Source organism: Mustela nivalis (assembly GCF_964662115.1).
Source record: "Mustela nivalis genome assembly, chromosome: 10".
NCBI lineage: Eukaryota > Metazoa > Chordata > Mammalia > Carnivora > Mustelidae > Mustela > Mustela nivalis.
In genome coordinates, this window is record NC_139029.1 from 6,697,993 (window position 1) to 6,712,769 (window position 14,777).

Here is a 14,777-nt window from a genome sequence, read left to right on the forward strand (position 1 = left end):
GGCTTTCTTTCCACCTTCGTTATGTGCTTGGAAGGTCTTCCTTTTTCTCCCTTCCTTTGATTTAAAACAGTTAAAGGTGACATATTTAGGAATCCAGAATGACATCTTACTCAGTTTGTTTTCATAGAAATTGTCTAATTTTAAAAAATATTTCCCTCATATTAGAGGCAAATTTTTAACATTGTGCTCCAAGGGCAAAATAATTACTTCTTGTGTTTCAGCAAAAACCAATTTAAAAACAAATGTCATGCTCTCAAGCATGATCTCCTGTTCACATACTTAGAAGAAGAGTTCCATTCAAACCTGCTCTGATAAAATACCCGCACTGGTTTTCATTAGCAACTTAATTTTAATTTGTTACAGTTCTTTCATGGATCAGAGCTTCTACATTTGCGTTGCGTCTTGAAGAATGAAGTCTGTTTGTTCCAAGGCCTTATTCCAAACCAAATACACAGCAGGGCTGCTCTCTGGCCTGATTGCCTCAACTTCTAATTCCAGACTATCAGGATCACAGGGTCCAGGCTTTGTTCCGTGACAGATGCATACATGTATTTTTTAAAAATATATTTATTTATGTAAGACAGAGTGGACACACAAGCAGGGGGAGCGGGAGGCAGAGGGAGAAGCAGGTTCCCCGCAGAGCAGGGAGCCCGAGGCGAGACTTGATCCCAGGACCCCGGGATCATGACCTGAGCTGAAGGCAGACGCTTCACCGACTGAGCCCCCCAGATTCATATATGTATTGATATCGTTACGTGCATAATTGTGACATTTTCCCGATCCTCAATAATTTCCACAGAAGGGACAATGAGTGATGGCTACACAGGAGGGGCGTTTCTTTTTCTGTGATATGAGGCCGAGCAGCTGTCAAGCCGCACGCGGACTGGGATTTGGGGCTGGTCCAGTGAAATGATGGGTGAACAAGTCAGTTTCTAACCCCCCAATCAGGTCTTTATTCTCCCCATAGCCCCAACATCCTTGCTCGATTCTGTGTATCGTTTATGGCTCTTGAATGACAGACTCTAACGGAAACTTCCAGGGTGATGGTATTTAGATGCTAAACTTTGAAGCTACGTGGAGTTACGGGAAGTTTCTGGGGGTCTGATATGAGGAAGCTTGGCAAAGGCTGGCTGGAGGAGCATCGTCATCGTCTTTTCTCTGGACACCAGGGGAGCAGGCGCGGAGGACTGCTGACCGTTCCGTTCTGTTTTCTGCGGCGCTGAGCTCGTGTTCATAATTACGAGCTGAGTAAAGTATAATGTGTTCGAGGAGCCTTAATAGCACCCGCACTTCCAAACACAGCAGCTTTAAGAGACCGGTAATTGGGTCAGTGCCCTGGTGCAGGATGCCAGCCTGAAGGGCCAGCTAACCTTCAGAACTTGGTCTTTTAAGATTTTTCTAGAAGAAATAGCCTGCTCATTGTTTTTCAGTTTCAACTGGGGTCATACATACAGAGTCCTTAGGATTGGGGACTTTTAACTTTGAACTAAGTAATATCTGAAGGATAATGAGGCTATGCTAATGAGACTGGCAGGACATCTGTCAAGTCTAAGCTTACCTTATTTGGTTCCGGGGCTTAATAAAACGTTAACTGGCCGCAACTGCATGGTAGGCTAGATTAATATGCTCATGATGAATATACATTAGGGTGAAATGGGTATATTAGGGCAATTTTCTACCATCAGGTTTCACGTAGACTTTTCTCGAAGTATACCTTTGTGTAGCTCCACATAGACAAGTGTGTAGATGTGGTCGTCGGCACCTGGACAGCTTGTAATTCATTCTTGCGTGCTTCTTTTTAAAAAACTTGTTATTTGAGAGAGAGAAGCACAGATGAGCGGGGGTTAAGGGCAGAGGGGGAGAGAGAGAATCTCAAGCAGACTCCATGCTGTGGGCAGAGCCCAATGCAGGGCTTGATCCCACGACCCTGAGATCATATCATGGGCTGAAATCAAGAGTCATACGTTCAACTGACGGAGCCACCCAGGCGCCCCTCTTGCATTTATTTCTAATATTTGGCACCAGAATGGATCCTTAACTGCTGAGAAAGAATTCAGTGTGACACGAACACTCGACAGAAATCCTTCCTAGTAGCCCTATTTCAGGACTGATGGCAAACCATTCTAGGCTTTAGGAAACTCAGACCAATAGGCTCATGGGAGACACTTAAAAAACTTGATGTAGTAGCACCTGCTGAAGGGATCACCCACATCCTAATACCAGCTTCTTCAGTAGCGCTATGGGTTCCATTTTTAAAAAGTTTATTTCAATAACCTCTACAGCTAGTGTGGGGCTCAAACTCTTGAGATCAAGAGTTGCACCTTATGCCAACTGAGCCAGCCGGGAGCCCCTGGGTTCCATTTTGAATAAATCGGAAGAGGAAGAGTTAGGTAGGTTTTAAAAAGAAGGAAAATTTCAGTTTCTAGATGAGAAAGGAAGAGGCAACGGGCAGCTGGGCTACCATTTCTAGCTTGTCGTAACACTAATAAAAGTAACACTGATTTATCTTTTCCACTTATAATTAGTTAAGGGATCAAAAATACATGTGCTTGTCTTGTTAAAATAATAGTAAACTGGAGGAAAAGCTACATTTTGGTGATAGTTCTTAGACAGCTGTTGGGAAATGCTGAGGAAAATCCACTATCTGTCCATTAACCTGTTGGTTCATTGCCTCGTAATTGCAAAGTGTGCTCTTTTTTTTTTTTTTTAAAGATTTTATTTATTTATTTGACACACACACAGAGAGAAATCACAAGCAGACAGAGAGGCAGGCAGAGAGAGAGGGGGAAGAAGGCTCCCTGCCGAGCAGAGAGCCCGATGCGGGACTCGATCCCAGGACCCCGAGATCATGACCTGAGCCGAAGGCAGAGACTTAACCCACTGAGCCACCCGGGCGCCCAAGTGTGCTCCTTTTAAAAAATAGATTTTATTTTTGAGTAATCCCTACAACCTGCCTGGGGCTTGAACTCACAACCCTGAGGTCCAGAGTAACATGTTCTATACTGACAGAGCCAGCTGGGCGCCCCTGCAAAGTGTGTTCTGATTTAGTTTGAGCAAACAGTGAACTCTGAGGTTCTGCAATCCGAAAATTCAGTGCATTTCCTGGGAATGAGTCTATCCCCGTCATTGGAAGCCTTCCAGTGGGACGGAGGACCCCACTGTCAGAGGAATCACGCAGTGGCTGGATGTTGAGAAATACCACTTATAAAGTCCTTAAAAACTTCAAGTAATGCAAGACACAGCAAGTGGGCGCCTGGGTGACTCAGACCCTTAAGCATCTGCCTTCAGCTCAGGTCGTGATCCCAGAGTCCTGGGATCGAGTCCCATATCGGGTTTCCTGATCAATGGGGAGCCTGTGTCTCCCTCTGCTCCTCCCCACACTCGTGCTTGCTCGCTCTCTCTTTCTCTCACACAAAAATAAATGGATAAAATCTTTAAAAAAAGAAAAAAAGAAAAAAAAGACACAGCAAGATATTTTAAGGCAAAACCCTACAAATAAAATAGAATGGAGGAAAAACCCTGAAGCGCCCCCCCCAAAAAGAACAAAAGAAAAAACTGAGTGGATGGCTAAGAAATAAAAGAGCTAAACAATCTGGTTAGTAAAGGCACATTAATCATTTTTGTAATTAATGAAGGTTTTCTTTTCCCAGACTGCTATTATTTTATCTCTTTCTCTCTGGAAAGTGAAAAACCCATTAGTTTTTTTTCCTTTTTGCTTTTCCCCAGAAATTAAAGGTTGGTAAGTGGTAATTAGCACAGCTCCTGTCAAAGCCGATTGCCTAATGGGGACCGACATTTGACTTGAGCTGAAAGAATGGAATATGGCTAATGCAGAGTTCAGTAGTCCCGGCTGCTTCCTCTGACGTCCTTTTCTCCCACCGTAGGAACAGGCTGCCCCGCGCGCTCTCTCCTATTTTTAGACATATTGCTGGCTGCTACGTTTCTATTCTAGAAGGCCTGGAGGCACAGCAGCGCAGGGACGGTGAATAGCACTGTGGGCAGTAGAATGTGTTTGCGGCTGCAAGCTCTACGCATTTTGGGCCCGAGTTTGCAGACTAAGGTCTTTGCTCTGTGGATCCATAGCTGGGGGCCCCCTCACGCAGCTCTGTCTTTGTTCCTGCCCCACCCCTGGGGGGAATAAGGGAACCTGCTCTCCAGCCTGAGCAAGGCACTGGGCTCCTCCTCAGACACTGCTTCATTTAACCCTTTCAACAGTGGGCTTGGTTCCCTCCAAGCCTACAGTACTTTCCCCATTATTCTACGCAGCCAAGAGGCTTGGTGGATTGGTTTCTAGCATAGCATACCAGCCCCGACACCCAGGCCAGCCAACGAGAGCTCTCCTGTGGATCGGACACACATCACTAAAGACAGTATTTTTTAACTCAGTGGGGCAAAGGTGGAGATGATGTTAGGACTGGTGAGTAGAGGTACCACTGTTCCTGGAATCCAGGCTCCCTTTACCACTGGGCTCACTGTACAGTGCTCGCAGGGCTGTTTACTTGGCTTACACCACCAGCACTGTGCCCACGATCAGAAATCTTTTGGCAGTTACGCTGTAGGCACAGGAGGACTTTTCCAGTTCGAGCTGACCCCCACTTCTTAGGTTGGTGTAACAAAACCAGTGATCTGGATGCAGAAGGAAGAGTGTGTGGACCCAAGAGAAAACACCTGAAAGTGGGAAGATCACTGGGAACCCGGTGGCTCAGTCATTATCAGTCATGATCCTGGGGTCCTGGGATCGAGCCCCGCATCGGGCTCCCTGATTGGCAGGGAGTCTGCTTCTCCCTCTGCCTCTGCTCTTCTCCCCAGTTTGTGCGTGTGCTTTCTCTAATAAATAAATAAAATCTTAAAAAAAAAATAAGCGGGAAGAGTATTGGAATTCGAACCAGAATCCTGACCCTCCAATTAGCCTTCTGACATGGGGCCCGTCTCTACGCTGCACTGAGCACAGCTTTGCTCATGGATGTGAGACGGGGAGCCGCACCCTGGCAGCTCACTCAGTTTTGTGAGGCTCCAGGATGGTCAGCGCTGGCACAGAGCAGACCGCAATGTACTAGAAGAATCCCCCACTGGCATTAGTGCCCCTCCAGGGGCATCCTGAAAGTGTGTGGGCATGTTTTCAGTTGTCTCGGGGCCTGCAGACTGCCACTGGCATTGAGCGGGCGGAGGGAGGCGGGCGATGCCAGTTCTGCCCGCCTGTGCAGGAAGATTCTGGATAACGAAGAATCGGCCCATAGCATGTGTGAATTTGAATGTCATGCTGGACATTCATCTGGATGGAAATCTGTTCCAAGTCAGAGTACAAAACCCAAAGACCAAGTTTGTACAGAAACAGGAAGTACACAAACCAGAAGGCTCTGCTTTGCACCCAGAGAGACTCACAGTCGTATCACATGGAGATCGATTTAATGACCTTTCATCCCCCCTGCTGATGAAACATATCAGAAGACTGGAAACAGTCTCACAGTGGTAACAGATATAATTTCACAATTAGAAATGGCAAATTGCACTCACCATATGTCCCTGTGGTCTGCAAACTTAATACGTGTCTTTACACAAACCAAAAAACTCATTAACTTGAGACGCGAGTTTGTGGCCGTACATCAACTCCGTTCTGTCACCTTTTCGACTATCATTTGTGTTTAGAATTCTGCAGTTCTGGCTTCAGAACAAGGACAGTGCGTCTGGAATTTCTTTTTACTGTCCTTGACAGTTTCTTTCAAACAGAAAACGTAAGAAGCTCTCATCAGAAGGGGCGGGGTTCTGTGGACACGGCCACGTCATTCGAACAGGTGGAAGGGCTCCTCGGGAAGGGAAGGAGGCCGGCCCTCCGGCCTGCTGCGGGAGAACACCCCGGAAGCGGGGGTGGGGGGTGGGGCGGCCACCAGTAAGGCACCAGCTCGGGGAAACAGGCTGAAGGTATTTCTCGCGAATAAAAACAAGGTCGCAGGTTCTCCAGCGGCGGCTACGCGGGCTCTTGTTTGGCTCGCTTGGGCTCCGGCGGTTCTCCGGGTGGCGAGCTCTTCCTCGTGGACATGCTCCGGAGAGAACGCAGGCTCTGCACCTGCTGGAGCCGCCGGCCGAGCTCCTGGCGACAGGCCTGCTGCGCCGTCTCCGTCTTCTTTACGTCCCAGCTCAAGGCAGTGGCCAGCGCTCTGGGGTCTTCCTTGGTGACCAACTGCAGCAAGAACAAGAGCCACTGAGAACCATGACCTCTGCTCGCAGGCTCCCGGGAGCTTCTTTAGGGGAACAAGACCAGGCCACACCAGCCTGGGCTATGTCCTGGCGTGGAAATGGCAGCGTTTGCATTTGGCGGCCACAGGCCTTTTCTTACCCTCCAACACCGCCAGGAAAGGATGTAGCCCAGTGCGAGTCCATAGGCTTCCTCCCTCCCAGCGACACTGGGGAGGTGCTTGGGACAGGGACGAGGATGAAGAACGAGAAGTGGCATCCGGCTTCCGGTTCCATGGCTGTGGAGCCAGCACCAGAGGACCCCCGCAGGTGCGCCTTTCACTACATCCCGCGTGTGCCTCACTGCCCACGGATTGTCCTCCGGGGCCGACAGAACCAGACACCTGAGCCCTGCCATTCCTCCCTGTCAACGTTTGCTCACTCCATAGCCCGCTGTGCCCCAGAGAATAATGTTTGACGATCTGAGGGAGTGCACCCCGTTTTGCTCAAGCCATGTGATATAGATTAAATGAGATGCTTTGCAAGCGGGCAGCTGTGAGTCAGGGTCTGCAGAGGTGGAAAGCGCCCTCGCACGCGCCTCTGGAGGGCAACACTGCACCCCCGGGGGGAGTGGCTCGGTGCAGCTCAGGGTCCCTGGTTCTCACCCACCTCCAAATCCCAACTAGACAGACTCAGCTCTGGGGCCGGCTTCTCCTTCAGCGCGGTAAGGACCTGGCCGGTCAGGGTGACTCCGGATGAGCTCTCACGGTTAGTGCCCGCATCGACTGCATCCATGTCATCACTGAAGCTGGCGCTGGACTCTGCAAAGCAGACGTGACGGAGACGGCACACGGTGTGAGTGCACCGCCGCACACCCAGGAATCAGGCAGGATGGAAGCAAGTCATTTCATTTCAGGACACCAGCAGCTGCGGCTGCTCGCCTGTCTGACCCTCTTATAAACCCCGGTTCTCTCCCCAGGAAAGGCTCTCTAGGCCTTCGGCCCTCAGGGGGACTCCCCTGGCCAGTGGTTCCTACCTTGTTGCTTTGAGAAGATGCTGCCCTCCTTCTCCAAAGCCTGGAGGTAGAGCTCCAAGAGCTGCTTGGACTGACGGGCTTCCTCCCTCTGGTCAAGCACCTGCTGGAGGGTGTTCTGAAGCCCCTGCACCGTGATGCAACTTTGGCAGAGTTCCTGAGCCAGGTCTGAACACGGAACATCAATGAGCACCTAATGAGCAAAACAGACTTTAAGAAACCTACAAATAGGGGCACCTGGGTGGCTCGGTGGGTTAAGCCGCTGCCTTCGGCTCGGGTCATGATCTCAGGGTCCTGGGATCGAGTCCCGCATCGGGCTCTCTGCTCAGCAGGGAGCCTGCTTCCCTCTCTCTCTCTGCCTGCCTCTCCATCTACTTGTGATTTCTCTCTGTCAAATAAATACATAAAATCTTTAAAAAAAAAAAAAGAGTAAATATGCTTCCACTTGTGTAATATAGGGGAGGAGAAAATATACTTGTATTTACTAGTATATAAAATAGGCCTAGAATGGGAATCTGAGAGATTGGTTATCTCTGGGAAGAGAAATGTAGTGGCTGGGGCAGGAGTAAGATTTTTCACGTACACCCGTACACCCCCCACCCCAGCACCCCCTCCCATCCCCCTCCCCCACCAGGCCAGGCAAACAGCTTTACTGAGATATAATACACACACCTCACAATTCACCCATAGGACGGGCATACCTAGGTGGGTTTAGTACCTGCACAGAGCTGTGCAGTCATCGCCGCGATCCAGTTCAGAACATTTTCACCACCCCGAAAAGAACTGTACCTACTAGCAGTTACTCCGTTTCTTCTCCAAGTTCCCCCAACCGCAGCCCCAGGCAGTCCACTCGCCTACCTTCTATCTCTATGGATTTGGCTATTCCGGCCCCTTCATAGAAATGCAACTATAAATCTGTAGTCTTACACGTCTGGCTTCTCTCACGTAGCACAGTATTTTGAAGGCTTGTCCATGTCACAGCGCATGTTAATCCGACATTCCTCTAAGGGCTGAATGACACGCCACTGTGCGGCTCGGCCACATTGGACTCAGCCGTTCATCAGTGCCTGGCGTGTTTCGGATGCTTTCACTTCTGGGCTACCAGGATAGCTTTCCATACCCCTCGGATTTTGAGCCATGTGACTGTATTCATAGTATTTATTCAAATATATAAGCTTCTAAGTTTAAAAATTACCAAAGCCACTCCTTGAAGGGGCCTCCCCTGACCTCCCCATCTAGACCGCTAGCCCGGCTGCTCTCGGCACACTGCCCCACCTGCTACCCCTCTAAGATGCTTCCCTCCATCAGAATTCTGGGTCTGGCTTGTTCACCACTGCACCCCTAGACAGGACCCTGCCAGGTACAGGGCAGGGGCTCAAGAAATATTTTTTGGAATTAACACATACTATTTTTATCCCAGTTTTACTGGACAGGAAATCTAGGCAAAGAGGCTAAGTTACTGGCTCAAAGTCGTAGTGAAGGAGCTGAGATTTCACTTGGTTCCTCTCAACTCCATACTCTGGCGCTACGTCCTCAACTCCCCGCCCCCTCCGTGAGCCTAAATAGGTCTAGTGGGGCCTGGACATCTGAATTTTCTTTTCTTTCTTTTTTAAGATTTTATTTATTTATTTTGAGAGAGATGGAGAGTGAGAGAGCAGGGGAGGGGCAGAGGGAGAGAGAATCTCAAGCAGATTTTGTGCTGAACACAGAGCCTGATGCGGGGCTCCATTTCACCACTGTGAGATCGTGACCTGAGCCAAAATCAAGAGTCGGACACTTAACTGACTGTACCCCCCCAGGCACCCCTGAGCTTCTGTATTTTCTACTCTAGGTGCGAGAATTAGAAAATGAAGAGTCTTGGTTGTCACCAAAGTAGCGTTTGAAAATTAATAAATAATGAAATTATTCTGGCAAGATGCATGGAAACTAAGGGGCTGGGGGCAGCGGAGGCCGGGTGAGTGTGGCTGCGGGCTGTGGAGGGGGCTTACCTGGAGGTCTTCCTCGGACAGGAGGATGATGCGGGATAGGTCCTCCTTCAGCTGCCTGGCCACATGCTTCCACTTCAGCCCTGCCCCGCTGTCTGTTTCATCCACGTCAAAGGACTCTTGGGAAATCCACGCTGTGCCTCCATCTGACATGGGGGGAAGCCAGTCACAGAGAGACCTGAGGTGCTATGTTCTCCTCCTCCTCCAACACACAGGCCTCGAGGATACTGCACGTGCTTCCCCGACCATTTCGGATAATTTCAGTGGTGAAGAAGAGCCTTTCCTCAGGGGTTCAGAGGAAAGCCAATCCTCATCTAGGACCTCTATTTTCCCTTCTTTCCCACCTTCGATTTTTTCCTGTTTGAAACTGCTCTGTATCCTTCTTACGGAAAGAAGCCACTTTAAACCTGATGCACGATCACGCACACCCAGGACCCTGCCACACTTCCCTGTAGGTGGGCTGTATTTCTGCGTGCACCTCGTTTTTGTACACAAAAACGTTCATTGTCCGCAGCACTTTCTCCTGTGCTTGGGGTAGTCTCATCCTTGACCGGAGCAGCTGTAGCCACTGTCTGCTGTCCCTGGGGCTGAGTACAAAGGCGACTGGCAGAGCCACTGCTGGAGGGTGACTTCCTCAATTTAGCGGCATGGTGGCTTTCTGCAATGGGGACATTTCTTAGCCTTTGATCCTTGCTCATCAATATTAGTCCCCTTTGGATCTCCAGTGATGATGATGGTGTGACACTTACTGAGAGCTTTCTGTGGATCAGGCAAGATCTACAGGTTTTTTTTTTATCAGTGGTTCTCTGATTCACTGGGAGTGATTTTGCCTCCCCCCAGAAGACATTTGACAATGTCTGAAGGCATTTTTGGTTGTCACAAATGGGGTAAAGAGATACTGCTGGCATCTAGCCGGCAAAGGCCAAGGTTGCTGCTCACATCCAATGGACAGAACAGTCCCCACAATAAAGAATTCTTCAGCACAAAGTGTCAATAGTATTGTCGAGAAAGCCTGGTTTGGTATATACTATGTTCTATCAGCCCTACCACACCTAGGAGAGAGAGGTACTACAATTATTACCTCAGTAAGGTGCTAAGAAGTTAGGGAACTTGCTCAAGGTCACATGGCTAGGAAATAGTACTCTGGAGTGAATCTGGACAGCTTGACTCTGCCTGGATCTCCCTGCCATGCCGCATTTTAGTTACTGTTGGTCTTTTAGTTATTTGAGAACCGGGCCCACGTCTCATTCATCTTTACTCCAACACTCCACACCACGCCGTGGCAGGCAGAAGGGGCTCCGTAAATGTTAGCTGCGTAAATGCTGAACCAGACAAACGGCAACTAGGCGTCTGTGCAGAAGAACGAATCACGGTGGATGCTGTATTGTATAGATGACTTCATATGCGGCCAGGGTTTCTTACCTGAATTGCTGTATGCCCACTTCTCATTATTGGCCAACGCTACAAACTTGGTATTGGAAGGTAAACACAGGAAGTAATCGTCATCATCCACGATGGTGCCGTCCTCTGCCAGAACCAGGGTGACTGGAGCCAGGGACTTATCAATGGCCAGAATGTCACAGGCTAAGAGGAATAAAAAATTTGGCAATTGACAAAGTATCCATAAGGAAATTACATCTGTCCCTGTACTCTCACTAATATATGCTCCCACTAATATATGCTCCCAGAGCATAGCAGAATTCCTGGTAGTTAACGTAACTACAACAACAACTAAAACTACTGGCAAATATACCACTTACTACATGCCTGGTACTAAGTGCTTCTCATATACAGTATTCTCCTAAAAATCCTCTAAGTATGGATGATTGTTATTCCCATTTTACAGATGTCACACCCAAGGCTCAGGGAGGTTCAGTAACTTGTCCAAAGTCACACAGTAAGTATCAGAGCTAAGATTTAAACCCCACAGACTGACTCTTGTAGCTTCTCTACCTCCACATTAGAAGGCCCTCACACATCTTTACTTGAAAGATGGATTTGGTTTGAAAAACAAAGCAAAGTCTGATTTGATTCCATGGGAACGGGCAGTCTTTCATTCATTTACTTGGTGGTCATCTTAAATTCTCCTGTGTCAAAAGTCAAAAGAAAGAAAGAAAGAAAAGAGAGAAAGGAAAGTAAAGAAGGAAAAGGAAAGAAAAAAGAAAAGAATAGAAAAAAAGGGGGCGCTGGGTGGCTCAGTGGGTTAAGCCTCTGCCTTCGGCTCAGGTCATGATCTCAGGGTCCTGGAATCGAGCTCCGCATCAGGCTCTCTGCTCAGCGGGGAGCCTGCTTCCCGCTCTCTCTCTGCCTGCCTCTCTGCCTACTTGTGATCTCTCTCTCTGTCAAATAAATAAATAAAATCTTAAAAAAAAAAAAAGAAAAAAGGAAATGCTTTGTGTTCTTTGAAGCATTGATCTCTGCATCCTTTCTAACCTACAGGAAGGCACAAGAGAAGCAGAAGTTTGTATCAGTAGCGTCTCATCTTTATTGTCACAGGGCAAGAGGCTTGTCCAGGGAGGTCTGTACCTCCCATTTGGTGATGACAAAGTCTAAAATGCGACTGGGATGAGAGTGAGCAGCAAAGTAGCCATGAGATGACATATATGGTTGGGCAGTGCTGTCTAGCACCCGAATAGAACCGCAAGTCTTGCCAAGGCTGAGCTCCAGAGAACACAAACACTTAACACAAGCTTCTGTGCCCAACGCATCCAGCTAATGCACTCAAGGGGAACTAAAACGTAAGCACCCTAATGCCCAGAAAAATATATTCATGTTGGTATGGCAAAAGCCATCTCACTAAAGCATCTATAACGCTTTGGCTGCTCCTGGGTCTCTGAAAGATTCCTGTCTGGTATCTTGACTCTGAGAAAAAGCACTGAACACTGACATCCCCTTTGACTATATTCCTGGGGACCGCTCGGCTCACACCTTTAACCAGTAGAACTTCAGTGAATAAACAATTCATTGCTACCGGCTCATAATACTTGTAAGTCATGTAAATGCATCATCTGCTTTGAGAGTCCCAAGGATCCTGTAAAGCAGGGCTGGAAATATTAGACCCATTTTGCGGATGAGAAAACTGAGGGTCGCGGGCTGCTTAAGTACAAGGTCAAGCGGCTAGTCAGTGTGGGGCCGGGACTCAGGACTCTGGTCATTCACAGCACCTGCTCCTTGCCTGGAACTCCAGAACGGTCTGCAGCATTTCCCTCTTGGCCAGTGCCTGCCAGAACTGACGGTGCAAAGGCGCTCCCACCCCGCCCGGGGGCTCAGCTGGGGGCGCCAGGATCACCGCAGGGAGCCCGGGAGGCAGGAATACACCGCGGGCTGGGTCTGGTCCGGGATCTGAGTGATTTTAGGCAATGCACCCAAGTCCAGTCGGTCTTAATTTGCATATTGCTTCCCGTCTACCTTCCCACCATGAGGATTCTCACACGAGATAATCGCTTTGAAACTTGTCAATCGCTGTGCCCACGTCGGTGATTTCCGTCCCAAGTCGCTCCAGCTGACCCGGCTTCGCCCCTGCCAGACATCCTCACCCGGGCCGGCTCCCCGCAGCCACAGCCCCCGCCCCGGCCTCGACCCCGAACCCCACAGCCTCCGCCCGCGTCCCGCGCCCACCCTTGCTCCTCAGCTCCTCGAGACAGGAGGCCGCCACGCCATACTGCTCTCGGCTGTGGTTGCGGCGCAGCAGACAAGGCTTCAGAGCCCGGGTCTCAGTCTCGGCTTCCACGACCACTTCCATTCTCTTCAGGGTGGGACCTGACTGACTCGGGGAAGTCAGGGAGGTTCGGCGCGGCGCCCTCCTGCCTCCCGCGGCGTGCCGGGAGATGTAGTTCTCTTTGCGGCAAATCACGCGTACCACCAAGGCACGCCGGGAGATGTAGTTTTAGTTGCGGCTAATCACGTATGGCTTCGGGGGCGTGCCGGGAGCTGTAGTCTCTTGGTTCGAAGCCTACTTCGTTATGTGGCTCAGTTCGGCCCAGGGGAGTGTTTTTGTACTTTATATTTAGGAGTTTCAGTACCGGGATCAAAATGAGGTCAACAGGGATTTATTTTGCATAATGAAAGACACGCATATATACTTCCTTGTGTTTTTAGAGCACTCTTGTTTACATATATAGATGCAAAATGTTAATATTTAAATGGAACAATCTGTCATTGTACTGTATTAATTTGTTTTCCCTCTCCAAACTGAAAAGATCTGTAAGATGTCCCAACTTTCAGGATAATCTGAAGGAAGTCAGTTTAAAAATTGATGACTGTAGTTTTCAGTCCTGCTGAAAATGTAAGAGAAGCATAAGATACATTTCCACCAGTTCGATTCCCTGCTTTAGCTGTGCAAATTGGGTTGGGATCCCGGAACAAAATGCTTACACAACTAGATTAAACATAAGGTCTCAAAGAAAGCAGAGGGGAAAGGGAAAATGCGAACCGCATCACAGTTTGAGATTGTCCAGATGCTGCTTGGCAATAAATTTATCTTCATTCTAATACTGCTACTTACCCACTCTGAAAAATTAAACATTAAAATAATAATAAAAAAATCAGGGGCATCTGGGAGGCTCAGTGGGTTAAGCCTCTGTCTTTGGCTCAGGTCATGATCTCAGGGTCCTGGGAGGGAGCCCTGCAGGGGGGGGGGGCTCTGCTCAGCAGGGAGCCTGCTCCCCCCCCTTGCCTACTTCTGATCTCTCTCTCTCTCTCAGACAAATAAATAAATAAAATCTTAAAAAAAAAAGTTTCCTCCTTTAAAAGCGGGGGGGATATTATGTAAACAAGAAATAACCCGTATTCATCGAGTCTCTTTCATATTTTGTTTATAAGAAAATAAGATATCTCCTAAAGAAAGAGTAGGCATTTAAAACAGCTTTTGGTAGGGGGAATTGTTACTTGAGGCAACCGTTTTTGAACACTCCATAATCAATCACAAAACACAACTGCAATACGAACTGAGTTCTAATATATGCAATCTTTTCGTGTAATTTTATAGTTAGCTTAAAATCTAACTACTATAAAGTAAGAATGTGGAAGCCTCTCCTCTCCAAAAAAGCTCCATTCAGCGTTCTCCTAATAGATCTGCAAACCTTTATCAGACTCCTATCTCCAAGATGCTGTAGTTGTGTGTGCAGGAGCTGAGTCTTGGATCTTTTTATTTCTAGCGGTTACCAAAGTGCCTGGCAAATAGTAGGCATTCAACAAATGGTACTGAACCGAGCCTAAATTAATTAATTTCCAAGTTTCTTCCCATTCATTCATTTATTAAAGACTTAGTGAGTCCCTGCCTGTACCCAAAACATCGTGGGGATGGGCAGAGATTTAATTCAATGAGAATAATACACATATAAAAATGCAAAAAGGACGGACTTAGGATCTTCCTGGCCAGCGGAGACCTAGTGGCAATAGCGTGAGGTGACCCAGACGTGGGAGTTCACTCTCCTCCCTACGTGCCTGCCATCGACCAGCTCAGTTCCGGCTACTTCGGTCTGGGCGTGAGCGAGGGCGCTTGGGAGAAGCCTCGCCCAGCGGCGATAGATTAGTTAGGCCTCAGAAAGATGGCGTCCTCGGAGCAGGCAGAGCAGCCGAGCCAGGTA

At 48.5% G+C, this 14,777-nt stretch overlaps 2 protein-coding genes across 4 annotated transcripts in view; one reads left to right on the forward strand and one right to left on the reverse strand.

Annotated features, from left to right (window-relative positions):
• Positions 1-5,389: 5,389 nt before the first annotated feature.
• On the reverse strand, positions 5,390-13,019 carry DFFA (DNA fragmentation factor subunit alpha). Of its 2 annotated transcripts, none has more exons than XR_014299359.1 (6): positions 12,808-13,014; positions 10,612-10,773; positions 9,193-9,335; positions 7,208-7,397; positions 6,335-6,992; positions 5,390-6,178 (listed from the first exon to the last, which is right to left on the reverse strand). XR_014299359.1 is itself a non-coding variant. In XM_082685380.1 (6 exons), the coding sequence occupies exons 1-6, from the start codon at positions 12,929-12,931 to the stop codon at positions 5,966-5,968; spliced, it is 984 nt and encodes a 327-aa protein (XP_082541506.1). In that variant the 5' UTR covers positions 12,932-13,019; the 3' UTR covers positions 5,390-5,965. The 2 variants fall into 2 exon arrangements, 1 of the variants encoding a protein (XP_082541506.1); XM_082685380.1 differs by having other exon boundaries at positions 6,841-6,992; positions 12,808-13,019.
• A 1,675-nt stretch (positions 13,020-14,694) lies between these two features.
• PEX14 (peroxisomal biogenesis factor 14) overlaps positions 14,695-14,777 on the forward strand; it is a 138,542-nt gene continuing 138,459 nt past the window's right edge. The window contains exon 1 of one of the 2 annotated variants that reach the window (XM_082685379.1): positions 14,695-14,774. In XM_082685379.1, coding sequence (XP_082541505.1) covers positions 14,739-14,774 — 36 coding nt within the window. In that variant the 5' untranslated portion in view covers positions 14,695-14,738. The remainder of the gene's footprint in view (positions 14,775-14,777) is intronic. The other variant, XM_082685378.1, reaches the window with a different exon arrangement.

Excerpts from the sequence above, each read along its gene's own strand:
- DFFA (XM_082685380.1), bottom strand. The coding sequence starts at position 12,931 with ATGGAAGTGGTCGTGGAAGCCGAGACTGAGACCCGGGCTCTGAAGCCT. Across the intron at positions 10,774-12,807 it reads CGAGGAGCTGAGGAGCAAGG|CCTGTGACATTCTGGCCATT; the intron begins GTGGGCGCGGGA and ends TATTCCTCTTAG. Across the intron at positions 9,336-10,611 it reads GTGGGCATACAGCAATTCAG|ATGGAGGCACAGCGTGGATT; the intron begins GTAAGAAACCCT and ends CCCCCATGTCAG.